The following is a 27,834-nucleotide window of genomic DNA, read 5'->3' on the forward strand; positions in this document are numbered from 1 at the left end:
TTCATTATTACTCCCTTAAGCGTACATATTTGTATCCACAAGGGAGTAACTATGAATTGATATTTTGTTTTTTGTTTATGATGCTATCATAATCACCCTTTTGGATAGTTACGCAAGTATAAAAAGCCGTTCATTTTAGAAAGAAGTTAAACAGAGCTCATTTCAAACAGAAGTGTAAGTAAAAAAGAACTTCGAATAAACACTGTACACCAAAAGATAAAAGATGACTTCGTTGAAAATCGTTTGTATCATGTCATCAGTTCGTGATGGACGAATGGCAGAACGAATGAGAATTCTTATTCAAAAACAATTCGATGAAATCTTGACACCCAAAGGACATTCTATTCATTTCATCGGTAAGTTCATGTTTTATCAACTTTTAATATCCCTGTATCAGTTCTAAAGTGGAAACTTGCTTTGATTATAGCAGGTTGAAGATACCCTCAAAGAAGGCTGACCAGAGTCATTCAGATATATTTTGTAAAACTGAATCAATTAAAATGCTCGAGGTTCTTCGACGGTTGCTAACTATTTTGTACCCCTTGTTGTCAGAAAATTTTCTTATCAAATAGATTTCAGATTTTGAATAAGATTTCTTTTCCTTTCTTAGATCCTGAGGAATACGATTTTCCAGTCTTGAAGACACCTCTTCATTTCTACCCTGATCAATCGGAAGCACCAGAAAAATTACGAAAATTGAACGACATTGTCATCGCGGCCGATGCATACATCATTCTCACTGCTGAATACAATCGAAGCATGCCACCTGCTTTAACCAACTTAATGAACCACTTACCTCCTCCAAGGCAAGTCGTTTTGTTTGTCTCTGTTCTCAATAGAGAAGGGAAAAGGGGCACACAAACTCAGTTTTAACTTTCCCAACCCTGAATTTCGAATCCTGCCAAATTACTCTTAGCTCTCGACCTCTTAAAGAAAAATACTGATATTGAGAAACATTATTATAATAGATTAAAAATTCCCATTGATTAAAGGCAAAGAATCTCAATAATTCTATTGGTTGAAAACAATGCCTGCACTGATTTAAAGCCAAATGTTAGCAATTTAATTTCATTATCGCCAGTTGAAAACAATTCTTATCGAGAGACTGAAACTGGGTGTTTATCTAATGGCCATTTCATTTTCACCTTTTTAGCTTCGAATTCAAACCTAGTGGTATGGTAGGTTATTCGCAAGGAAACCTTGGAGGAGCGATGGCAATGGCAGCTGCACGACCCTTCTTATCAGAAATGGGATGTTTGCCAGTCAAACATTTTGTCGTCATTCCTTACGTAAGTTAAAATTGAAATCGTTATGGATTGTGGACATTGCAATTAGCAAAAAACTTATCAATATGATTTTGGCAATACTCACTCGTCGTTATGCTTAGCGCTTTTTGGTTCTTATGATAAAATATTTCTTCGGTGAATTTCCAATTTTATGATATTTGGTCTCTACACTGCCCCCTGGAACACTATCCCTGAATTTCGTCTGATAATTTTATTACATCCAGTTCTTTTAAGAATTTTTTTATAAGAAAGCTTTAATTTGCAAAATTGAAAAAATCTGTTAACCAAAGGCTAAAGAGTCTTCATAACTCAAACTTCTTTAAAGTGTGCTTCACCTAAGGTTTCTTACTCTTTAGGTTCAAAATGAAGTGAAGGAAGATGGCAGCACAGACAACACTCATATTCACAGCAGTCTCAAGAAGTTATTCACTCAAGTTGAATGGTGGGCCCAAGCTGCCAAAACTCAACGAACTTCTGGAACACCCAACTAGATGTTATTTTCAAATGTATTGTTAATCTTCCTACCACGTTTGTAAATATTAGAATATAAGACAAATTGAATAAAATAAACTTTACATCAAGAATTGTGTTGAATTGTGCTTCTCCCTTTTTCAATTCATAAAAACAGCTTCAAATACAGTTCATGATACAAAATCCTGCTTCATTGTGATAAATGAAACAGACCGTTCCGAAGACGTTCTATGGTTATTTTCTAGGAAATTTCCCCCGCTGTCGATGTCCAACGCAGGCAGTCAAAGCACTCTATAAAAATTAGAATGAGAAGTTATTGAAACTGGATCTTAGGGCAATGAGAGTCGAATGAGGTTACGGTATTGCAGAAATCGACAGTTTTTCACTTTGAAATATCGAAAATCAGCAAAATCTGTGTTTCGAAGTCCTGCTGAAATTAGTTTGGTTATGGAAATGAAATTAGTTTAGGAAGGGGAGGGCGCCACTACTCCTTTCCACTCTTCCTCTCTCTATAATCAGACTTTCGTGTATGCCCCTTTGGAAGAAGACTGATGCTGAATTTAGATACTTTTGACCAAAGATTCTAAGCAAGTGAAAATTAACGTATCAAATTCAACCATTCTTGAAAACTTGTAGAAAAGTGCTTTAATGACGTCAACATGAAACCAAAACGCTAATCAAGAGTTCTTTTTCATACCCTCGAAGGTTCTCCCGGACTGAAGAGTAAGGTAAGGATGCTTCTTCATATTCCAAAAAAAATTATTTTCAAAAAATTGATATACGTTAGTAAACTTCAGCATTTTTCCTTTTCGATAAATGTTGACGTCAATAAAAATATTCAAATTTTTCAGTAAAGAACATTCATCACCCCCTCTCTGGAACTACTAGTACTACAACATAAGCCTCTGATAATGAAAATTCAAGGGGCATTGTTAACCAAGGCGTGGTCCAAAAGAGATCCAACAACCAAAAATCCGCCATTATAGATTCCCAGATGAGAAGTTTACATTGTCCAGCAGAAGTTAAAAATATGCTTCTTCTTATTAAATCTTATTTACCAAGGGACCTGAAAACTGACCCTTAGAGAGTGATTTTTGCTGAAAAGGTGACCCTTGGAGACTTTTTTTGAAAAATATTCTTCGTTTTTTGAAAAACGTCCTACCCTTAGAAAGACTCATTATTCTCGTATTCTCTCTCTAAACCTAAAAATGGTGAATTTCCCGACCCTTAATTAATAGAGAGGACTAATTTAAAACTTTCTTATTTTTGCAACGCTTAGGAACTTAAAAGAGACTTTGAAAGGTGAAAAAAACCGACCCTTACCGTCAGCACATGCCCCCGGGGGGGGGGCACTCCAGGTAAGTGACCTACCGGGACGTGTGGCGGCCCTTAGGGGTAGGTTTTTTGGACTTTGGAAAGTGCACTGTAAGCTGTAAGGGTATAAAATTTGAGAAAATACCAAATTTTGAGGTAAAATTTGAGAAATTTCAAAAAATTTTGTCCTGAAAAAGGGCAAAGAATTTCGTAAAAATGCATTATAAGGGTCGATTTTCAGCCAAATTTTTCCTGCACTTTAAGGGTCAGATTTTAGAGACCTGATTTTTGGCTGAACGTACGGTCGTTTTCAAAATCGAAGTGACCCCCCCCCTCGGGCCCCCGCCCCATCCACCGGGAAAACCCAAAGAAAGTTAGTCCACCCCACCAAAATCAGTCAAGAACACCTTCAAATTAGCCTATCATAGGCTGATTAGCCTATCATAGGCTATTTAGACTATTTTATATAGGCTATTTAGCCGAAAATCGATGAAAACCTTGATTTCTGACGAAATATAAATAGTCGCGTCTATTTTTCACCATTGCTTCATTGCCCAAAGCCAAAAGAATCTTTTTCACTTAAACTGATATAACATTCAATTTTGGAAACAGAAATATGAATAAATTTATTATCCATCGGCTAACTAACCGATTATAGGCTAATTTTCTGATAATGAAGTTCTGCTGAATCGACAAAAAGCCCGGTTTTCTTACCCTACGCATGCGCAGTACCAAAAAGTGGAATATATCCTAAACCAAAATTGACCCAAAGTCAAAATTTGTCATGAGCATTTCTCTGACAATGAGAAACTATGTATTCCTTAGAGAAGACGCGACTATTTTTATTTCGTCAGAAATCGAGGTTTTTATCGATTTTCGGCTAAATAGCCTATATAAAATAGTCTAAATAGCCTATGATAGGCTAATCAGCCTATGATAAGCTAATTTGAAGGTGTTCTTGACTGAAAATGGATAAGAAGATATTTTTTCCGGCGGTCTGTCTACTTTTACGCCGGAATGGATAATGGATGAAAATCTTTGTTTTCAGCTGTCTAAAGATAATTCGACGGGGGTTGAAAACAAAGTTTTAATCGTATTTTCAGTGGGATTTTGTTAAACTTAGTAAATTTTAAACAAAAGAAGAATCAGTAGATTTGATATAAATTCTGAATAACTTTTGCATACTTTATATTGCATATAAATAAAATGCTTTTGTGATGTTTTGGGGCAATCTTTGGCTTATACCCCCGTCTTTGATTTAGCGCCAGACTATAAATAAAAGTCGAGGAAAAGTGAAAGTGCATATAATAATTTACAAGCTTGCTGTTGGAGGGTCAAGTAGCTGATTTAACTCCCAGAAACTGGCTGAAATATGACAAAAAGGCAATATATCGAAGGTAGTAATTTTAAGTTTTGTTGACCATGAATCATGATAGAGCTAGAGTTTCTTTAGATGCTTATGATGAGCAACCAAGACAAGAGTATGTCAAATGTGTAGTTGTTGGGGATACAGCGGTCGGCAAGAGCAGATTGATTTGCTCATATGTTTTTGGTCAACCGGGACTTTCTTTAACTACCCTTTATCAAAGACCACACATACCAACTGTATTTGCAATAGACCAGTATGTGATAGACCTAGCAGTTAGAAAGCGTGCATCCACGGTTGTTAACGGAGCACCTGTCCAGCTTAGGATTTGGGATACATTTGGTGATCACGAAAAAGACAGACGTTTTTCTTTTCAAAACGCACATGTTGTTGTTGTATGTTTCAGTATTGGGTCTTGGTCATCTTTAAGAAATGTAAATGCAAAATGGTATCCTGAAATAAAGAAATATTGTCCAAGAGCTCCAATCATTTTGGTTGGAACTCAACTTGATAGGAGACATTCTGACCCAACACTTTTCAACCATGCTTCACAAGTCACAACTTTGACTGATGTTCTAAACAGTAGTTTTAAAGGATTGTGGTGTAAATCAAACAACAACGAATTTGTAAGATCTATTGCTCCAGAGATAGGAAGGCAGACATCAAGAGAGATCAATGCATCCTCTTATCTAGAAACCAGTATTGTTACAAAACATGGGGTTGACCAAGTTTTTGAAAGTGCCATCAGAGCAGCATTGGTCTACCGTCGTCAAACTAGAGCAATGCTGTTTTCATCATATTTGAAATGTGTTGAAGAGCCAGGCATTCAAAAACCTTATTTGCCAGAAAAATTACCTGAGCCAGAAATTCATGCATTTTCACCGTATAAATTTTATGAATTCAAAACTCTTCTCAAAGAACAAGGACTCTCAGATGTTACATTTTTAGTTGGCCATGAAATGATCCCTGCACACAGTGTGCCTTTAATTGCTTCTTCAAATATCATGAAACTACTGTTGTCAATCCCCGAACTTTGCAACCTTTTAGGTTACAAAGAAGTTCCGTCACTTTCTTGTGGGAACATTAAAACAATGGAGGGGTACGTAAATGGGTTTTCTGATTTCAATCTCCCACAAGGCTATCATTCTGTAGAAGTCACACCCAATCAGTTTGGTGTACACAATGTTTGTGTCCAAGTTTTAAATGTTGACCCAATCAGTTTCGGATTGGTCTTGGAATATTTATATACTGGAAGTATCAGTAACATACCCGACCCAATACAATTGCTGGATGTGGCATCATATCTTCAGGAAGAATTGCTTTTATGTTATCTTTCAAATTTAATCAACAAAGAAGATTTTTTAAACGCAAGTATTAAGAGTCAATTTCAAGGAGTTCAACAAAAGAATTGTGAAAGTTTATTGGAGCAACCATTTTATGCTGATGTCATTTTTTTGGTTGATGGTATAATGATTCCTGTACACAAGCAAGTTTTGGTATCACAATGTCCTATGATGGATGCAATGTTCAAAGAAGGAGTTTTCAAGGAAAGCATGCTGGAACAGGTATGTCAATTTTTTCTTTACTGACTAAATCTGTTTGTTTATTTACCTTTTAGAACATCTCAGTGTTAACTTGATACATTGTCTAATTTATCACTGATTTTTGGTCCACAATTTCCAAAACTAATCTAAAAATCTCTCCTGGTTTCTTAGTACCAAAACAACAAATTTGACAAAATCTATGCATTGACCAAATGATCTTGTCGTGTATTTAAAGTAACTGAGATACACAGAGTTTTTTGTGTTGTTTTTGTTAGTTTTTTTCCAATTTCTGCAGTGAGCACAAATTAAACATAGCTTTGGTTAACAGTTGGGCTCCATCAAAATATACTATGCTTTCAAAATTATAAGATATCATAACCACTGACCTTTATATCTTACTTACCTATGACAATCCAATAGTTCCTGTACGATAAGTGAGTGATATATAATGTATGTTTCTGCTGAACCCGACTAATTTTATGACTATCAAACTCATTTTGTTTTTCATGTCTTGCAAACTTTGAATTTTCAAAGAGTTTTCAGAAACCACTGAATATAAGTCTGATTTTAAAATAAACTTATGCTAAAGGATTACAAGTTAATTATAAACACCAATATATTGCATATTTTTACTCCAAACCCATCAGATTTCCATATATATTTTCCACTTCTAAGCTCGGCCAAAGGGTGGTGGGCTCTGTGATTTGAAGCTGGTGGTGTTTATTTAATTTCTTATTGAAAATAATTTAAGTTCAAAATTCAAATATATATTTGTAGGCTTCCTGATTAATACTACAATTTTTAAATCTTTTGCTTGAATTCTCAAAATTTTTTTATTTGAAACTCAAAATTTGTGTTGGAAGTCGTGGTTTTCTGCAAGCTTTTTCACATAGCTGCCTAAATACCAAACCATGATTTTTTGGGGGATTTATTTCTCTTTTTTTTTTGATAAGACAGGCTAAGCTTAACAAAATAAAAAATTTGCAGTTTCCCCCACAACAGCTTTAGCTTCTGAGATTAGATTTAGCTTCTGAAAAAGATGTCAGGCTTTTGTTTTTCATTTTGAATATTACTATCTCATCCTTCGAAATTATGAATATAATATACTTTTTTGCTTATCTTTTTTTCTCTTATCATGTAGATTTTTTTGGATCAAAAAGGTAGCACTGCCATGGTATTATATATTAAATTGCTCCAAATTTGTTAAAGCAATATCTCAGAGTTTGAATCTCCAGGAGACGGATAAGTTAGGACCTTTTTCCTGTTCAATTATGATTAAGGTTTTTATAAACGATTCACCATGAACCAAAAGAACATCTTTAGAAGCAGGGGAAAAGGGAACATAGATTTGTGCATTGATAACAAACATAGCATCCTAAGAATTCTTTGAATGATCTTGCTTCAAAGTTGTGACGTAAATTGTATTTAAGCAAAGATAAAGTTTTATAGATTTATCACAAATTTATTTTTCTCGTATAGCTTCCTCTTTTAGGTCTTTTTTTTACGTTTGGTTCTTTCAGCTACTAGTACTAAGTTTTCTTATTTCCATTTTGTTTGTTTTTTATTTTGCAGAGAATGTTTTTGGAATCAAATTTTAGTATTTACTTTCTGAATGATCTTAGAATTATGAAATACTAAGTATGAAACCTTCTAAAACGGCTATAAGAGTCTTACAGAGGCCAGTCTTAACATATATAGTAAGTTTTCTTTGATAATAAAATTACTATACGAATAATAATTGTCTTTCAAGAACAGTCTAAAATGGGCAGCATCGTGTGTGTTATTTTCTTACAATATTATACACCTGTATTCAGTCTGATTCAGTAGGAAGCTTGAAAACGAAACCATCAGTGTATTGTTTCTTGCTGTCAATATTCTGTCGTAGTGTCAGTTGTCAAAACGATTTCATTTGAAGCCTTTTAGGCACAAGATTGTTTTGAAGTGAAAAGCTGATAAAATGTTGTATTCAATTCATTCAAGATAGTGTTATAAACTATTATTAGATATTGTACAGTGGTTTTAGATTAATTTGAGTATAGCGCTCTCATCACTTATTAAAGGTTAATTGTTTTTACATAAGTGTTCCCGTTTCATATCAGACACATGTTTCATATCAGGACAGTGTCTGCCGTTTGTTACATTATGCTAATATAAACAAAAAATGTTTTTCTTTTCATCTTTCTGACCAATCTTGCTCCACATCTGTGTCAATCCAATGTGAAAAAGCTTGTGAATTAAAATTGATTAGTAAGCAAACGATATCACCCTTATTTAAATAAAAAACCTTTAAGTTAAATTTGTTACATACTATATTACGTAATAACGTCACGAAATACTGTTTATCAATTTGCACATTCCAGACAAAAGATTAAAAGGTTTTACGGTTTTTCGTAAGAACACGAGGCTTAATTTCGCATAGGGGAATCTGCCTCTAAATAAAATGAAGTTCAGTCGGAGATTATCTAGAGTTCTTATGAAAAGCTTGTATTTCGATACGGATTTCTAGTTTCTTATCGAAACATTTTCAAGGTCGGTCATCTTAAACCTGTTTATCACTTCCCTGTTTTTTATTGTATCGAAAAAGTATAGACTTTAACTTTTATCTCCTTTTTTCAAACGATTTCTACATGAGCCCTTTTTGTGAATGAATTTCTAAGGAGCTTTCTATCAAATCAATTTTTTTTTGGTTTTATATGTTAGGGTTAGGAAGCTTATCGTTGATGAAGCTTTTCTTAAAATATTTTTGTTATAAGATTTATCATTTTTGGAGGTTTGTGTGAGTGAATTGATTGAAAGTGACACTTTGTTTATAAAGAGATGACATTTTATTGGAATTTCCAAAAGGTCTTTTACATGTTGCAATTCATCATCGTAAATGTCATATAAGCAAGTGCGACCTGAATGAATTCTCTGAATGAATTTTTAGGGTCCGAGCGTTGTACATTGAACCTTTTATTTTCCCGACCGTAGGCAAGTTTTTTGAAATAAAAAGATTCCTTTGTGCGTAGTATTTGATTATTTTTCATAGTTCCACCCTTGGACTACATCCTCACTCACAGGCACTGAATCGAAAATTTTGACTCGTTTAATAATCAATAATTGGAAATATGTTTTTCATTAAAAATTCTAATACCATGCTTTCCATTTCCATAGCATTAAAATTCGATTGGAACGTGGAGATTTGTCAGCCTACTTCCTATTTTATACATCAAACCTTATAGGGTCTTTTAACAACTTTTTGTCATTTCATTGGCCAGTTTAATTCCCACGTAAGCGTAAGGGACGAGCTAAAATCAAAGTTTTTTTTTTACTTTTCTTAGAAATAAAAATATTGTATGGTCTTATACGGGGAATCGCTATAGTTTTGTTTGGCAAGTGGATTACAAATTTTAACCAGTTGAATTTCTAGCTAATTCGCCTGAATTTGATACTTAGAATGATGAGTCAAATATTTAGGCCGGTGAATTTTCTAATTCTACCTGGCTAGTACAAACCCCTGGTCATATTTATACATAAATTACACTTATACATACTCTTGGGTACGTAATGTAAGCGTCCCCCTGCTAATTAATTAACGAAAATTTTCCACCTCAGCGCTTATTAAGCTTTGAGATTTTTTACAACCCCCGTGCTTATTCCAAACCCCCCGGCTATTAGGTACCCGAGAGTAATATGCACTTAATTGTTGACAAGCATCGCTTAATACTTTTTTCCGCTTTGTTTCTTCTTCTTTTTCTGCTATCGTTTATAAATATAGAGACTTGAATGATTGATATATCTTTACTCGTCTTTCCAAATAACCAAGCATTTTTGTATTTTGATTGTAGGAACGTAGGAACATTTTCTATTTTTAAAATCCGTTGGTTTCTAGAGAAAATTATCTTTCAATCTTCAAATCTTTTTTTTTGTTGAATACTTAAGTTTTCCAATAAAATTCGTGGGAGCGATCTTTTGTGCTTTTGACTGACTCGAGGGGAGCGCTTATCGAAAGTCGTCATTAAAATGTGGAGTGCTTTAGTGTTTAGTTTCATGAATATTTTGTGTAGGTGTTTTTTAAATGTTAAAGCTTATATTCTTCTACGTTTAGAATCGATGCAAAATTTATAAATTATCTTTGTTGTTTTCCTTTTCCAAAATACCTTAATATATAAATTTTGCAAAATACCTTTACATATAAATTTCGCAATTACCTTTATGTTGTATAAATTTTGCAAAAAAAACTTTATATTTGGAAGAATTTTGAAGATTTTTGTGATTGTCTTTCCATCTGGCTTTAATGATAGCTAGGTGTCTAGTTGTTATGAAAAAGAAGAAGAATCTATTTGTCTATTTAAGAAAAATAAATCTTTACATATTGTGTGTCTGATAAGAGGATAACTTTAAGTTGAATTATCAAATACTTGATTTAATCTTTTAATGAGTGTCATCAGAGGTGAGAACGATTTTTTTAAATCTTCAAACTTTCTCACGATGACATAAAAAGTCCAACTCCAATCAAAATTTCTAAAGGTCATTTCATAGAAGCAAAAATTCAAGAACTTGTGTTTGAAGATTGCCACACGTTTTTTTTATAAGAACATCCAAAAATTTCGAAGCCTTCAGATGTTCTTAACTTTTAGAGTTTTAAGCCTAAAAATGTTCTTAACTTGTTCTCAACATTTTGGCCATCGAAGCCTTATGTTACTTATGTAGTTTCTTCTTATAAAAAAACGTGTAATTCAGAATAAAAAGAGAAAGTGTCATTACCAAGTCGTCAAAGGCGTCAATTCCAACAAAATTATCACTAGTGTATATGTATAAGAATTGCGAAGCGATCCAGGCAAGTCACTCGATTCGCAAGTTGCAAGCAAAATATTTATAGGGTCACGTGATTTTAAAATAGATTCGTAATCAATTCGTAAATACAAACCCCGCGAAACCCCGACAACTGCTAGGGTCCAGGAAGACTTAAGAGATTTACTCAAACACTTCAGACGTACAAACTTACGATGTTTACTGAGGAAAATTATACAAATTTTTTTATGAATCGCTGGAAAATGAGCACTTTCAAATGAATGTGACTTATAGGGTAAAAATATTCCCTTAATCCATTATGCTCTTCTCTACTCTCTAAGAATATTCAATAAAAAGTTCAATAATCGTTTTTTCTCGGGAAAGTTTGTCTGCCTTAAAAGCATTTTAAGTATTCTTATTTATTATTTTTTGTTTTGAACTTGTTTTACTTCCGGTTTCGAATTCCTTGAGTTCGAACTTGTTTTACTTCCGGTTTCGAATTCCTTGAGTTCGAACTTTCGAATCTTTAATTTCGAACGTTTGAATTATAAAAAGTACATTCGAAAACTCTTTTTCCAAAATGCAAGTTTTTGACAAACCCCTTAACGAAAGAACTAACATAAACACGTACCCCTGTGTCACCTTACCGCTGGAAAACTTGATGGAAACATTTCGTCTCCGGTGAAAAAATTACCATCTGGCTTCTTCAAAAAGTTTCCCTTGCAGAGCGAGACCCTAGTGGCAACAAAATTAAACAAACTTGAGACATCGGCCGGTTTATTGAGACAGGGATGTGAAATACAGAGAATTTAATGGAAATAAGTTGACTTATGCAATTTCAAAATTCAATAATCATACGCAATTAGGAATATCGTATAATTGCATCATAAATTCTGAAAATTTTAACAACGTTCTAAAATTATATTAAGACTATTAGTGCTGTAAAATCCTGAGATGAAAATAATGAAAAACCAGATAAAAGTAAAGATCTGAGATTTAGAAAGTATTCTTCAACGATTCTACTAAGCAAAATCTCTAAATTTTACTGGCTGTGTATTTTTTCAAAGTTGGGAAATCTAAAGGCTCTTAAAATTTTACTCTTAGGTGCCAAATAAACGGGGGGGGGCGGTTCGAATAAACAGGGGGGTTGGAAAAATTTTTCAAATTAAATAAAAGGGGGGACCTAATTACCGGGGGGTTTGGGAAATAGACCTTAAAAAACCCTAAAAAGGGTCAAAGTAGACTAATTTTAGGCTTTTTAGAATACTTTCCTTTTGGTAGCTGGGAATTTTTTCAAAAATTAATAAACGGGGGGTCCTAATAAGGTCCAGGGGGTTGGAAAAAAATCGAAAAATTAACAAGCGGGGGGGGGGGGCGTTTATTTGGCACCTAAGAGTAAGTATGTTGGAGACAAATATGACAAGTCTTTTACCCTTGAATTGCTGACAAACAGGAGCAAACTCTTCACATAAAAAAGTAAAAAAAAATCAGTGACTTCTTTCTCGGCTGTGTAGGCTGTATTAATTGTAGCACAGAAATTTAAAACAGTTAAAGTGCATCATAAAAATAATGTCAAGTTTTGTCGATGTATTTTGACATTTTACAAGTCATTACAATTATCATTATCAACAATAAAATCCTTTAAAATACAATCACATGTCAATATATTTCTCTGACCACCAATGCGTATTCATATAAACAACAAACAACAACCACGGAGTCCACATCATTGAGCAAGGGTCGGCCAAGCCAGAATTTAAAAAGCAACAACAAACAAACAGTTCTTCTTCCACTCAATAAGGGGAGGAATAAATTCTTCATATCCAAAATATACTATCTTTTTCCCATTTCAAAACATACTAAAAGTCCAAATTCATGTTGTGGTCTCTACTACCAAGAATCAAGATCCAATCATCCAAGCCCAAGGAATGGTTCTCCCACCATCATAATACAGTTCATTTTTTAGCTTTGAACCTCTTTTTGCAACGAAGCAACAACTCCGTTGAGGCTGCTGTCCTGTTGATGAAACAATAAAAATTCCATCTTCTTTCTTTCTTATTCCACAGTTTTCATTTCTTTTCATCAAGCACCGTCTGGTCTCTTTTCAATTTCAAAACAACAATGATTTTATTTTTAAAAGACAGAGTCAACATTCGAATTCAGAGTCAACATTCGAATTCAGAGTCAACATTCCAAAGTCTTTGCCCGAGTCAATGCAACGACTTCTTGAAAAACGAGCGTTTGAACGCTTCTTGAACGCTTCCAGCCCGCGCTGATTTTCCGATCTCTTCTTTAAATTTCCTAATTTAAACATTAGGGAGATAATCAGAACAGAAACTCGCCCGAAGATTATCTCCGTAACTATTTAGATCTGGTATACATCCTCTACACTAAAAACCAATTGTTCCAAATTTACGGAAGCGACGGATAGAAATGTATGAGAAAGTGCCGCCTGATGGATCGAAATGATGTTTTCGGTACCGTAGAAAACGCACATCAATTTTTCCTTGGCGCTCCCCTGGTATATAGAATTTAAAGGTACATGCAAAATTATCTTGAATTTTGACCAGTTTATTTCAAGCTGATCTTCTTGTTGTTCACAATGAAGCAAAAAACAAAACCTCTAAAGTAATATGATAACAATAATCATCAGCCTGGATTGGCTAAATTTCAAACATAAGAAGGTCCGTCATACACTTTTTTCAAAATAAGAACAAACTATAAATAAGAACATAAGGCTTTAATGGCCAAAATGTTAAGAGCAAATTAAGAACATAAGGCTTTATCAACTATAGAACGCTGAATTTCATAGGAAAATGGACAGGAATGCTCAAAAAATTTACATTTTGAGGCTTTAAACTCAAAAAGTTAAGCACACCCCAAGGCTTTAAAAATTTTGGATGTTCTTATAGTGTTATAATAATGATAATTATACATTTATTAGTAATACCTCAATTTTGCCCTAAAACCAAGAACAGTCGAGCCTTAACAGGAATTATCTGCTTTTTATAGAAAAAATGATTTTGTCATATCCTAAAGTTCATATCAATCAAGTTGATTTATACCAGAATGCTTCTCTTTTGTGAGATGCATGAATCTTGAAGCGTCATGAAGATTTACACATTTTTTATAAGAACATCCAAAATTTTTGAAACTTTCGGATGTTCTTCACTTTTTGAGTTTTAAAGCCTAAGAATGTTCTCGACATGTTTTTATTTTCACTTTTTGTGAGTATTTTAGTCGATTTTCCTAAGAAAATAGGTGTTTTAGGGTCCGCAAAGCCTTACAATGTCCTTAACATTTTAGCCATATAAGCTTTATGTTCTTATATAGTTTGTTCTTATAGAAAAAACATGTATATGAACCTTGAAGCATCATGAAGATTTACAACGGGAAGAATGAATACGTGCTTCCTTCTTGTGTTCATAATAATGATTGATTTCGATCGACATCAAGTCATATCAACCAATTTTATTGTTTACTAAATCCAAGTAGAAATCAAACATTCGAAACAACATTGATATAATCATGTCAATAAAAAAAACCATCATTTTTTGTGTTAAGCAAAGCAAGGATGTACAGATCAGTGTTCACTGTGTATTTCATAATCGGAAAGCAAGAGTTATTGAAGCTTGAATTTGAGTTTGGATTTGGTATTGAATGTGATTTTTGGCACTTTGAGCCTCAAATTGTTCTTATCCTGTTCTTATTTATAAGGTGTAAAAAAGGTATTTTAGGAGCTATACCCAATTTTTACTACTCTAACCCCTAAATTGCTTGAATTTGAGTAATTTTAGGCTCAGCATTGTTCTTAAATTGTTGTTATTTTTTGGCTATTTTGAGCCTCATTGTTCTCATATAAAAAGTTTATAAGGTAGAATAAAGTGAAGATATAGCATTTACCATTGCATTTTGGTTCTCGAAATTCGCTCTTCTTTATGGCACGTAATGCCAAAGTATTTTTTCATGTAGATATTTCTATAGACATCAATCAGCACGAGTCCGCACATAATTTTAACGTTGAAGCAAGGAGTTTTTCTTTACAAGAAGTTTTTTTCAAAACGATTTAATGGAATCTCGGTAAACCTAAAAGCAACGTCTTAATAGTCTCTGATGAAACACGTTTAAAATTACCTTCAATTTTGGTTGCTCAAAACTCTTTAAACATATAGGATGTATCATAAAGGATACCCTGAAACTGGAACATTTAGAACCTTGCCTAAAGATACATTTCTTATTGGACATTCTACTGTATTCATTATCATCAATGATGATTTTTTTTCCTCAATAATTCTGTATCAATCAGCACATCCATCAAAAGGAAGCGTGGTTTTAACCTATTAAACTTCTTGTCGTGGTCTATACTCTGTAACTTCCCCTTGATTTCTTTGGCATTATCTGCTTAGTATTGCATAAAAGATGATTTTTTGGCATTTCATAAGAAATACTAAAGCCAATATCTGGTAGGAAACTTTTAATTTCGTGGAGACTATTAATTTAGTCAGCCGAGCTGATGGGGCCATCAACCTATACCTCTATCCAGCACACATCGCAGAGAAATTTAAGAAGTCTAGATTTGAGTTTGAAAGGGAACAACAGTTCCTAAATGATCCAGTTGATAAATCAGGGGTATCGAGACATAAATACCACGTTAATTATCCAACAAAGTTTCGGACATGACCTTTTTCGAGTTGGTCTGACTTTGTGTAAATGAATCTCCTCTCTTGGCAAAAAAAGTGATCTCGCTTACACTGATTACAGAGCGATCGAGATAACTGCTTTATAGATTAATGAATGGAGATTCAATTTGACGACAGATTACTCAATAAAGGAAGTAGGCCGTACCAGTTGCACTGATAGGATAGATAAAGGAAAAATCCTTCGCTATTTACAGTGTTATTCCTTCGATGTAAATTTTACTTGTGATAGTAAGACATTAAAACCCTTTTTATGTTGACCCTTCTTTATCTATCTCTAGTATTGAAAAACTTTATTCAAATAAAAGGTTCTACACTCGACTTTTTTTATTGACCTGATCTTGACCTTTATTTACAAAAATTACTTTATAATCATTTTCGGTCATTCATTTCGTCATATAAGTGGACGACTACTCAACGTGGGTACACTTGACATTACAAATAGTTTAATTACTAAGAACACCATGTTTGTTTTGTTTGACTAATCGTCTCTATTTCAATATTAAGGTAGAGGGTTAAGCAGTAAGAAAGCTCTCGTATTTCCGGGTCCTCGTAGCAGGGTTTAAGGAAGTAGAAATATCTTGTTATAAAGACATCTTACTTTCGTTATTACTCAGTCAGTTTCTGTTTAATGTATGTAATATGATATTGCGGATACTAGAAAGTTCAAATGCTGGTGTTTTTCGATCTTACACTTGTATCGCTAGTTAATCTTTTTTTGTCTGATGGCTCTTTGGTTTTAAGACTATTATTAATTAAGTCTCATAATGACAGTGTATGTGGTGAACATTGACACGTCTTCTACCACTTATTTGTATGGACGGAGAGATAGTTGAAACATTGTTCTTAAAACTGAGTGGGTAGTATATGAGTTAGTACTAGTTTGAGTTTAGACTTTAAGAAAGGAAACATTTTGAAATAAATCGTCGCCACACGGTTTGTTTAGTTGCTTTGAACAAATTATCGCTAAATTTTTTCCTGCATGTGTCTCTCAACTCGAACTATTTCACGTATTTTGTAATATGCATAACATGAAATCCGTTATCTTACGTAACTATCCGCCAAATACTTATTGTTTATCAAACGCTTAAGATTTTCGTTTAGCAGTTCATCATTTGATTTGGAGGTGTTATTGTTTCGTAGTACTATCATACTGTATATACATATATTATTATTATTATTATTTGGATATTTCTCTTCTCAAGCAAGTTTCTTGATTAAGTTCAGCTAAATATTTAAGATCCATCTCCGTTCCAAGGGGGTAAGGTTTGATATGTGGCGGAATTCCATAGGAAGATACAAAAATCTGTCAAAAATAACTGGAATTCCATGGGGGTAGCCTTTTAAATCCAGCATCTCCAGCCACAAAATGATGGACCTCCTCAACAGGGGGTGTACGGTTTTTTTCTGGAAAAGCCCATTGCTTTAAAAATAAAAACCTATTTTGATCCTCATGTCTTTTCAAAAGTACGTGAACAATTTACTATTTTAACATTTCCCAAACATCCACTTATTTTATTATACACCGTTGGAAAGATATCATCGAGGAGAATAGTCTAACAGGTTTTTGAAGCCTTGAAAAATGAAGATTTTCACAGATACCAACAAAAGTGGATGCTTTGAAAATTTTAAAAAATTTAAAAGGTTCCCTTTTTAAGGATCTTGCAGGCTCTAAGTATACGTTTTAAAAATTTTTGAAGCCTTCGGATGTTCATAACTTTTTGAGTTTCAAGCCTAAAAATGTTCTTAACTTGTTCTTAACATTTTGGCCATCGGAGCCTTATGTTCTTATATAGTTTGTTCTTATAAAAAAACTTTTATGCTTATAAATGAAAAAAGAACTGGTATCTACCAAAATCATGACAGTATTTTGTTATCATCTTTAGAAAGGCCAGGTTGATCACCAGTTATTCTTTATGTTTTTTACCGATAAAGAAAGTATCGGGTTTTCTTTCAAATGTACAGACGTTTCAATCATTTGTCAGCTTGTCAACAGCATGCTTTAAAATATTTAGTTATGATTTGTCATTGTGTGACTAGGTTTCCAGATTGCTCAAAGAGACTCCTTTGTATCTGTTTTAAGTCTGTTTCCGAAAAAACACTGTCTGACCCAGTCATTTTTTGTCTAACCTACTCATTATGTCATCTTAACAAGTCCTGCTGTGACATGTTTGAAAGGTTGACGAATTTGAAAGTACGCTGACACTGTCTAATTCGATTTTCAAGGGGAACGGATTTTCAAAGGGAATGGATTTTCATCGGATAAGGGAAAGTATCGAATACTAGAGTGTCGTTTAGGAGAATTTCTTGTCAACGGTAGCTTTCGATGTTATCGAATCATTGAGCGTATCTAGAAATAGAACGTCGAATTTGAAAGAATTAGTATTTACGTGAGCTGAGAAACTGATGATGTCAATAAACCTTTATAGCTATCGTGGTTAGCTTTTGCTTAGGGAAGCTTATACTTACACAATCATAGCTTGTGTTTTTAGCCTTGTTAGTGCAACTTTTTATGCAATGTTAGTAGAATTTGTATGTCCTTTGAAAAAGAACTGGCTATTAATTCTAGCAAGGCTCAAATCAATTGTTCGTTAGTATCCTAGGCAACACCCTTTTTGACGATGTGTAACCCACTCTAAGAAAGTATCGACTTGTCATATACCGACAAAGCAATCGGCTTTATGACTGTTTTCATGCAGCTATTTCAATTTTTGCCAATCTTCATTTTCTATTTGTCACTTTTGTCCTTTCTTATAGTATCAGGGCAAAATAAGACGTCAATATTTGGTTTCAAAGGAATTCTGAGCACGAGTTTAATTTGTCCTGACGCTAAGCTGATTTACATGATTTCACTTAATAAAAGTTCCAGTGAAACAGTAATCAATACAATATATCAATCTATTATTTATCTAAAGGGGAAATAAATGTGGTAGGGGGTATCGATAGATAGGTATAGTTTATTCAAGTTCGCTATAGAAATTCCCGGGACATTTTTTTGTGAAATATTGAATACATCCTAGGTATATTTTGGATCCACTTGATTAGCTGGGTTGTTTGCACCTTTTTTGCATACTTTTTCTTGAATCTTAGAAAATTATTATTTAGATATTCAATATTTTAAGGGTTGGTCCCTGTTTTTATGAAGGTTGATATATTGATCTTATTGTGGGATAAATTTTGCCAATTTTTCTTAGCTCGAACCCCTCTTTATTAAGAATTAGCAAAACACGGAAGACGGATCGAGGTCTTCATTTTCAAAACTTGACGAGAATCTGGGTCGACTTTTATAAGGCTAGAAAGAAAGAGAAAAGATGGGGGATAATTTAAGGAAGAGAGGGTTTGGCCTAACCCTGTTCCTCATTATATATACGATTTCTTTGTAATACATAATGCTAGTTTCAAGTTTAACACCTTAATCTAACCATAACTGCTAGAAGCTGATTTCATAACTTTTAATGTATTTTGATCTGTTGCCAGATAATTTGTAAAGTATTTGTCTGGTGATGATGATTAGTTGATAGGTGCCAGTCAGTTAGATGTCGAGATCGATTTATTTCAATGCAATTTAAACTGTTATTTCAAGTGCTTCACAGTCATCACCACATGGAATTCGAGCAACTAAATCTGTTCTGACACGTCATACTGGCACCTCTTTTTTACCTGACAAAGGAATATGTATAACTTTTTGTGGTATTCGCAGGCATTGACATTTTTTAGTCGTATTAGTCAATGTTAGATTTTGATTTTATCATATAGAGAAAAACAGATTTTGTCATAAAACCAGTATTCTGTACGACTTTTGTGATTTCAAGTTTCGTACAATTTGGTAGAGAGTTACAATAGAGTCTCCATAAATCGGCCACGCACGGAGAACGCAAATCTGTTTGAGTTTTTCGAGAAATTTCGAGTTATGGAGTGAGAATTATAAGACACTGTTAACTGAGGGGACCGTAAAACTTGTTCGAGTTAAGGAGAAATTCGACTTATAGAGGCTCCAATATGTGAAAAGCTATTTAATTTTGTTCGGGTCTGAACTAGGGTGTAAAGTGTCGGTTACTGATAGCATCTGTTTAATTTAATTTGAAAGATTCAAATCTATTGGTTTTTAACCGTTAGAACGTACAGAATATTATGGTTTTTGATGTTTACAACTTTACGAAAGACTCCAGATTAAAAAAGAGCAACATTTTTTGGATTCTTACAAGTTATTCAATAAACTGTTAAAACATTGTTCGAAAAAGCCGATTTTCATTTTTGTTATAAACGTGACCATCATTCTGTGGCGAATACAAGATAACAGTTCTAAACAAAATTGGCAACATTCTAGTGACGCTGTTATGAATTAATCCGATTCTTGTGACATACCGATAAGTATGGAAAGTCCTAAAGCTTTATCCATTAGTTTCTTAGACTGGAGTCGTTTATAATGCGTGTAATACTAATAATACCAATACTAATAATAATAATACGGGATTTAGTTTGTATAAAATTGTTCCATTCATTACTTTTTGCTTTATTTCTACTATGTATAAATTAGTCGTCTAGCTTGCTAGACTATTAGTTTCTACGCATTCCATATTTCACCACAGGTTTCCACTAAGTTAAGCATTATTTCAAGTAATTCATTAAAAGAATCTTTAAGTTCATTTGATCTGTAAGATAAGGGCAATATTAGATTTTAAGTCCTGAAAATCAAGGGTTGCAATACCCCGTTATCATTCCTATAAAAATAAAGATCTTGCTTTTATGTGGTAAGTTTTGTGAGTGCGGTTGATGCTCTGATGTAATGATTTGATTGTAATCAAGGAACTTGTTGTAATTAATTTGATTGACTGAAAACATGGATATGACTTGATGACGTAATCTTGATTAGATTTCAACCAATCGAAAGTGACTGTGATTCAAAAAATGTTAACAAAAATGATTTTCTTTCATTTCCCGTCATATCTTTTTCTGTTTTCTGTATACATATTCAGTTGTTTCATTTTTTTGGTTCGTGGTATATGTTTGTGGTTCGTATAGAGAGGCTGTTCTGGAGACGGAGTGTTTGGTTATGACTGATATGGCTGGCTTGAATTGAAAATGCTACCTTAGAGCTAACTTTTTAAGTCCTTCGACTCTGGTTATTACCTATTAAAAGACGGCTGATATGTACGACTGACTTTGAGTTATCGGTGATGATCATATCTGTTAGGTTTTTTACTTCCATAAAGATTTTAGCTACCTTTGGCCCTGTTTGGCTTTTTATTAGTGTAAACATCACGATATATAGTTATCCTAATGTGGTCACTCTGGGGTTTTGCGTTGTCATTTTTAACACCATGTCTGGTTCGAGACGCCTCTGAAACTTGTTAAAGACATTTTCTCACAAATAATCTCTTCACTTTCTCTGAAAGTTTTTGGTTCGGGTTTTTGTGTCATTACACGCTTTTCTTTATAAGAATGGTGTTTTTTAATCATGATGGATATTCTTAACTTTTTGGGGAAAATCATCCTGAAATATTCTCAGAGTATTCTTACGTTAGGATCCGATCTAGTCTGATTTTAGGATGTAATACATACCTCAAGCAAAGATTTGGCATTTTTGTGAAAGCTTATAGCATTGCTAGGAGATATTTCATGATTACCAGGTAAAATCTTTTAAAAATTGATATTGTTACAGTCAGTTGGCAAATTCCATGATGGTGGCATATTCTTATTTTTTTTGTCATTTTCATCATGAATAGTCTTATAAAGTATATTCTTATAAAAAAGCGTGTAATGCAAAATATTTCTCTACTATTCTGTCGAATTCTCTAGAACATTACTTCACTGTGGATTAATCGGACCTTAAAATGCCAATGATTGCTAAAGTTATAAAGCGTTGCAGTAATTAGAAGTTTTGAGAGTTGATTGTATTGTCCATAGTGTTGGGAAGAAGAAAAGCTTGGGATAAGCGTAGACGAAAAATCGTACGTGCGACTACGGCTACGGCGGCCGGAACATTTTATTCGTTCAGTTTTTTCTCCTCTCACTTTCTCAAACTTTGTTTTGGTTCAGAGATGTTATTATTTAGTTGCTCATTAATCTCCTATCAAACATGATATGTTATACTGTATACATCCTGTCTGACATCTACTAGCTCAAGAAAATTTTCTCTTTTTAATTTCTTTCAAACAAGAAAAAAAAAGTAATCGATCGGATGAAGAAAAAAGAGCCGAGTTGTTTATGGTAGAGGTGATCTATTGTTTAACGTAAACACGTATAAGCAGTTGACAGAGATTCGAAATTTCAAAAGTCACACTCAGCATATTCGTCAATATATAGCTATAAAAGGATACAATGATCGCTGAAGACATGCAGTTGAACTAATTATTACAATATAATCAATCATATTGGCGAATAGAATCTTTGTAGGCCAACATAAAGCTTTAACATGGCTGGAGTTGTCAAGAAAATCAGCCGTCGATTCGGCCCAAAATTGAATGAAAAGGAAATGAAATGTGTCGTTGTAGGAGATAATGGAATCGGAAAAACTCGTTTAATTTGTTCTTACGTTTATAATCAACCGTGTACCGATATTGATGCATTGAACTCACCCACACATACACCGACCATATTTGCCAATCATAACGTCGATAAAAACACGGCAGAATTTCAACTCCGTCATAAGTACGGTCGTCGTAATGTGAAACTTTTGATATGGGATACATTCGGCGATCATCAGAAGGATCGGGAATATTCTTATAACGATGCCGATATCATATTTGTCTGTTTTAATATCGGAAGTCTCCAATCATTAGAAAGTGTAGCATCGCATTGGATATACGAGCTTAAGAAGTATTGTAAACATATTCCCGTCGTCCTAGTAGGATTACAAGCCGATCGCCGACATAACGATCCAAAGAAATACTATAATCATGAACGTAAAATCCGGTCGTTGAGGGAATACCTTCAATGTCCAACTCGGTTATCGACGCGTCGCTCCAGGCGTAGCAAACGATCCAGATGTATCGATTCTGACATTGCGCGGAAAGTAGCTTCAGATATCGGCGCTCTTTTATATTTCGAAACGTCGGTAGCTACAAAATTCGGTGTTAGGGAACTTTTTTCGACTGCCGTTCAAATAGGCATGCTTAAGAAATCACAAAGGACTGAAAATGCATTTCTAAACCGTAAAGCTGAGATGCTTCAGCCACCCTATTTGAATGACAAATCCAAAGAACCATGTATAAGTGTTAAGCACAAGACAGATTTTTTCTTTCGATCTTTATTCAAAGACTTAACAGACACGCCATCAAAACTGACGGATCTTGAATTTGAACTCGATGATGGTACAATATGGGTACATAGTCTAGTTCTAGCATTATCTGTACCAACACTGAAGACTTTATTTCAAGACCTATCAACACTATATACAGAGGATTCAAAACCTCGTGATCGATTTTCGTTAGATTTCCCTGGATTCGAACGATGTTCAGTTTCATTTGAGAATCAGAAACCTCGTTTTCATTTCAAAATTCAAGGCCAAATAAACATTTTCAAAAGCATTTTAGAATTCTATTACACTGGAGATATTTCAGATTTGGATAGTTTTGAAGACATTATAGAAATGGCAAATTCGTTGGACTTTAGCGAAGTAGTTCACTATCTATCAGATGATGAGGATTGTTCAAGGCTCCTACTCAGTGCATACATACAATACATGGGTCAACATTACACGGAAAATAACATTCTATCAGACATAACATTCTTGGTCGGACAAGACTTGGTAGAGATTCCAGCACATAGAGTGATTTTATCACAACGCAGTGATGTTTTTTCAGCAATGCTTTTAAATGGTGATTTTGTAGAAAGTTCAACTTGTAAGGTAAGCTATTTCTGCACATTCAATTGCTTTTATAGTGTCTTTGCCAATCAGCAAAATGTTTTCTACAAACTTTGTCATTTGTAGTCAGTATACAGTAATAAACTTTGAACTTCTCGTCTGATTATAATTGGTCTCATGTTTGAGACAAGAGGCTGGTAATGATGATGTATCAGCATAATACCCCTCTTGAGGGCTAAGCATTCTGCACCAAACTCTTGCTTGGTGATTGTTTATTAGTAGGGTACGGGGCAAATAACTTCTAGGATTTTCGTACATATCTTGCGTGTATAGGCAAGGGTCATAGCCTTCTTAAGGAACCAGAACATCTAACATCAGTTAAACATATCCAAAACACGAATTTTTGTTTATTTATATTCGTGATTTCCTTTCAGAAACTGTTTCTGTTTGTTTATTTGTCTTATGAGATATTTTATTTAACATCACATCTAAATTTATTAAGTAAACATGAAAGTGTCTAATTCTAAAACCTCCAGGCCTCAGACATGTCTGAAAAAGCATGTTAATACTTGATCGCTTTTAGCAATAAAGAAGGAAAAGAGCAGATACGAATCCTAGCCTAGGCTTTCGATCGGTGCGTGTGCGCTGCTCGGTTACTGTGTAAAGCGGGAATACAGGTAGTGAGCACCCCACTTTCAATTAATTAATTGCGTAGAAAAAACGCGGGTGACGTCTAGTATAGGCTAGGATGCAGGTAATTTCCCTTAGTAAGATATAGGGTATATACGTCACATTGAGACACGTTCATTTTACATGAATATAGATTAGAACTATGTTTACATTGCTTCTCTCAGGTTGAAAGAAAAATATTTTTTTGTTCATTGCTTTAATGAATTTCCTTTCCACTTCCCTCTTACGAGAATCTTCTCATCTGGATGATGACAACAAAATTTTCTTCAGTTTTTTTTTACTTCCGTATTTCGTTATAACCTGCTCTTTTCCTTTCGACAACATTTATCAAAGCATAATCAATTAATGATTAATTTACTCGTTAATTAAGATTCCTTTTATCATTAAGGGTAATTACTGACGATCGTTTAGTCAGCTGATAAGGAGCTGATAAAAATAAAGATGTACGTACACGGGTATATTATGATAGATTTACACCTGTTTTTTTTTTAATCCGAGTACCCAACCATTACCAATAGCATACTGATAATAATAAAGCTTTACAGGTTTGCAGGCCACCGTGAAGACACATGGGCATCTATAAACCGCTCGTACCGTTTACAAATTATAGAGGCCCATTCTGAAAATTTAACCAAAACACTGACGTAGAGAACATTTTAGTCTTATCTTCTGCTTATATAGCCCGGTAACCTAGCGACGGAAAGCCGTTTACTGAATCTGTTTTTTAATGGCGATAGCTTCAGCAAGGAGAGCTACATGTTTTTTTATAAGAAAATCCAAATTTTTTGAAGCCTTCGGATGCCCTTAACATGCTCTTATTTTCACCATTTTTTGGTAATTTTTGACCATTTTCCTAAAAGATATGGTGTTTTTGAGTCGGCAAAGCCTTAAAATATTCTTAACTTTTTTTTAACATTTTTGCTATCGAAGCCATTATGTTCTTATATAGTTTGTTCTTATCATAGTTGAAGTAATGAAAATTATTGTTTCAATACTGACAGTTTCATATTTTTTCAAAAATTTCTTATAAATAAAAAATGTGTAACTTCAAGTGTCTAAAATCTTTTCTTTAATGACGATAGCTTTAGCAAAAAGAGCTAAAATTTCAAGTGTCGAAATCTTTTTTTTTTCATAGGTTGATTTTCGTGATACCAATCTTGAAAGTTTCCGATCCGTGTTGGAATACCTCTACACTGGTGAATGCAAGGAGATGTCGGATTTGCACGGAACACTTCAATTGGCTAACTTCTTATGTTTGAGGCATTTGGTAATGATCTGTGAAGATCGTATCGCGAAATATATCACACAGATGAGACAAGAAGAGAATAATGATGTCTATGAATATGTTATTGGTACGTATAATCTGCTTCCCCCAGCCGGGTCATACCAAAGATTCCCAAAATGGTACTTTATGCCTCTCTGCTTGATGCTCAGCAATTATGTGAAGGATCAAGGATATGTGGAGCAATCCAGAGAGAAAGAGTGGCGCCCTCCCCTACCTTCGGGTGGATAGCTATCGAAAGAGGAGCCTTCGGGTCGCCTCCGACTGCGGTCGCAGACTTATTTACTTATAATCTGTTTCCACAAAGGGATTTGTTTGATTTTCTGGAAGAGCAAATTTCAACTTAATGCTGGCAGTCCTCCCTGCTCTGTTCTGGTTTTATGATTTATTTTCAATTTTTTCAAAATTTTAATCAACTTTAGCCCTTAAATTTTTGCCAAGCTTTCAATAAATATTCATTCAAAATATGATAAGAAACTATTTGGACTGGACTTTTTTTTAACTACAGGAGAGATTGGGGAGTATCAAAATCTTTGAAAGTCTTTTAATGCTCCTTTAAATGTTTTTGGGGGAGTTTCATTCTCATAAAATGAATGGAAAACCATTCGGGTGCATAGTCTTTTTGTGTACTCATAAACCTTGATGGAATGTTCGTTGATCCTGCAATGTGAACTTTTATATCACTTGCTGAATAAATCAATATGACCAATTCCTTAATATCTTTTTCAGGATCGTATATTCTTGGTGAATACCACAATGCTCCACAATTGTCAGCATGGTGTCTTCATTTCATGTCGACCAACTATAACGATTTGTGTCGTCACCAGAAAAAAGAGATGAAGAATTCACTTGATGAGGAAACCTTGAAGCATTTGGAGGAACATCGTTGGCCACCTGTCTGGTATTTGAAAGAACAAGATTATTATGAGAAGACCGTCCAAAGAATGCTGACTGAGCAAAATGAGAAGCGGGAACGAAAGAAAAGGAAACGAATCTGTTCTGGATGTTTTTGATTTGGTTAGTTTTTTACGTGGTAACTCCTGGTTGGTTTGATTGGTCACGTGATTACTGCTGATTGGTTGGATCGGTCACGTGATTACTTCTGATTGGATTGATCGGTCACATGATCACTTCTGATTGTTTGAATCGGTCACGTGATTACTTTGATTGGTTGGATCTGTCACGTGATCACTAATTAGCATGATTTCTTGGAGTTAAACCTTTCAATCAAATCCCCTTTATAAGAAGTGAAAAAAAAGATCCGATAAGCGAGTAATCGCTGTAATGTAAGTGTTTAATATGTAATCATCATTGAATTATTTGGGCAAGTTTCATTTGTCTTTTTTTGGCTATGACTCTAAGATCCTTCCCAATGTTGTACTTCTTACTGTAAAACACGTTTTTATATATAAGCATTTTCATAAGTTTAACGATGCTTAAATAAAAAAGAATTCTCAAAATATGTTTCGCTTGTATCAAGTTTTTTATAAAGATTACAAAAATTGGATTGGGCCTTATGATTCTAAATCTCTTTCAGTTTTGGGCCTTAAAATATTCTTAAAATATTCTTAAATTTTAACAGAAGGTACAGTTTTATTTTTAGAATAGTGGTGGAAAATATATATTTTCCTTTCAAGTATTGTCTAAAACTTAAAGCTCGAAAAGCCTTTTCGATGAACAATTGGAAGATTTTGCCTGAAGAATTTGATTCTTAAGATTCTAAAAATTTTGGAAATTTGAGCCTTATGATTCTTATAAAAGAATTCTTCTAAAAAAACTGTCATGCAGTAAACTGAACATCATGTAAATGTTTTGAAATTTCATTAAGTGAAGTATTTCTTGAAATTTGAGCCTAGCCATGCTTATAAACATTATGCTTACTAAAAAAACGTATCCAACCAATCAAAAGTTTATTGGGGATCTTGTAGATCAGTAGTCTGAAAAATAATTTCGTTCAGATATTTTAGTTTTTCTTTGTATACGAGTAATATATTGTTGTATCTAATTGTACAAAATGTTCGATGCCGAAGAACTAATCTATGATAATAATATCATTGATTATAAGCTATACTTTATCGGGGCTAAAAATGTCGGCGGGATTACTGTAGTCGGGGAAAAGCCACCCTTCGACTTTCCCCCCCTATAAGGTTCTTTCATGGGTTGGTGGTTCTCGCTGGTCGAGAATCCTTTTTTTACTTTTTTGGAAGCAGCAAATCTTACCAAAGTTCGATCTGATGTTAAAAGCATAGTTGTTGCTGTTTAAACATGATATATTGATTTGAACACAAACTAAATTGTAACTGATTTTTTTAGTTCTGAGTAGGTGCGAATTTGGGGCCTCTTTGTGACTGGTTTATATCTAACTGCTGCATAAAATGTTCACTTTTTCAGTCGCTTTTCTTCTTTGTGTTTGGGTTTGACTTATTTTTGCGTAAATTTTTTCGTAGCTTTTTATGCTGTTGATTGTTCAATGTTTATTGTTTCTTGTAATATTTTTGTTCATACTAAGATCTTTTTGGTCCAGTTTGATTTGGAAGGATTTAGCCCGAATTTAGAATTAACATAACAGTCTTTTCAGTTTTACAACTTTCGAAAAAAAATTTT

The 27,834-nt window shown here is 33.9% G+C and overlaps 2 protein-coding genes across 3 annotated transcripts; both read left to right on the forward strand.

The window, feature by feature from the left end:
* The first annotated feature begins 135 nt into the window (after positions 1 to 135).
* On the forward strand, positions 136 to 1,870 carry LOC136809813 (NADPH azoreductase-like). Its single transcript, XM_067066366.1, has 4 exons — positions 136 to 356; positions 611 to 806; positions 1,154 to 1,289; positions 1,643 to 1,870. Exons 1-4 carry the CDS (start codon positions 224 to 226, stop codon positions 1,775 to 1,777), a joined length of 600 nt encoding a protein of 199 aa, XP_066922467.1. The 5' UTR covers positions 136 to 223; the 3' UTR covers positions 1,778 to 1,870.
* Positions 1,871 to 4,392: 2,522 nt separating this feature from the next.
* On the forward strand, positions 4,393 to 27,660 carry LOC136809814 (rho-related BTB domain-containing protein 1-like). Of its 2 annotated transcripts, none has more exons than XM_067066367.1 (3): positions 4,393 to 6,002; positions 25,084 to 25,300; positions 25,960 to 27,660. In XM_067066367.1, exons 1-3 carry the CDS (start codon positions 4,494 to 4,496, stop codon positions 26,241 to 26,243), a joined length of 2,010 nt encoding a protein of 669 aa, XP_066922468.1. In that variant the 5' UTR covers positions 4,393 to 4,493; the 3' UTR covers positions 26,244 to 27,660. The 2 variants fall into 2 exon arrangements, with proteins under 2 accessions (XP_066922468.1, XP_066922469.1); XM_067066368.1 differs by lacking the exon at positions 4,393 to 6,002 and adding an exon at positions 20,703 to 23,300.
* Positions 27,661 to 27,834: the final 174 nt, after the last annotated feature.

Source organism: Clytia hemisphaerica, unplaced genomic scaffold, assembly GCF_902728285.1.
Source record: "Clytia hemisphaerica strain Z4C2 unplaced genomic scaffold, Clytia hemisphaerica genome assembly, whole genome shotgun sequence".
NCBI classification, from domain to species: domain Eukaryota; kingdom Metazoa; phylum Cnidaria; class Hydrozoa; order Leptothecata; family Clytiidae; genus Clytia; species Clytia hemisphaerica.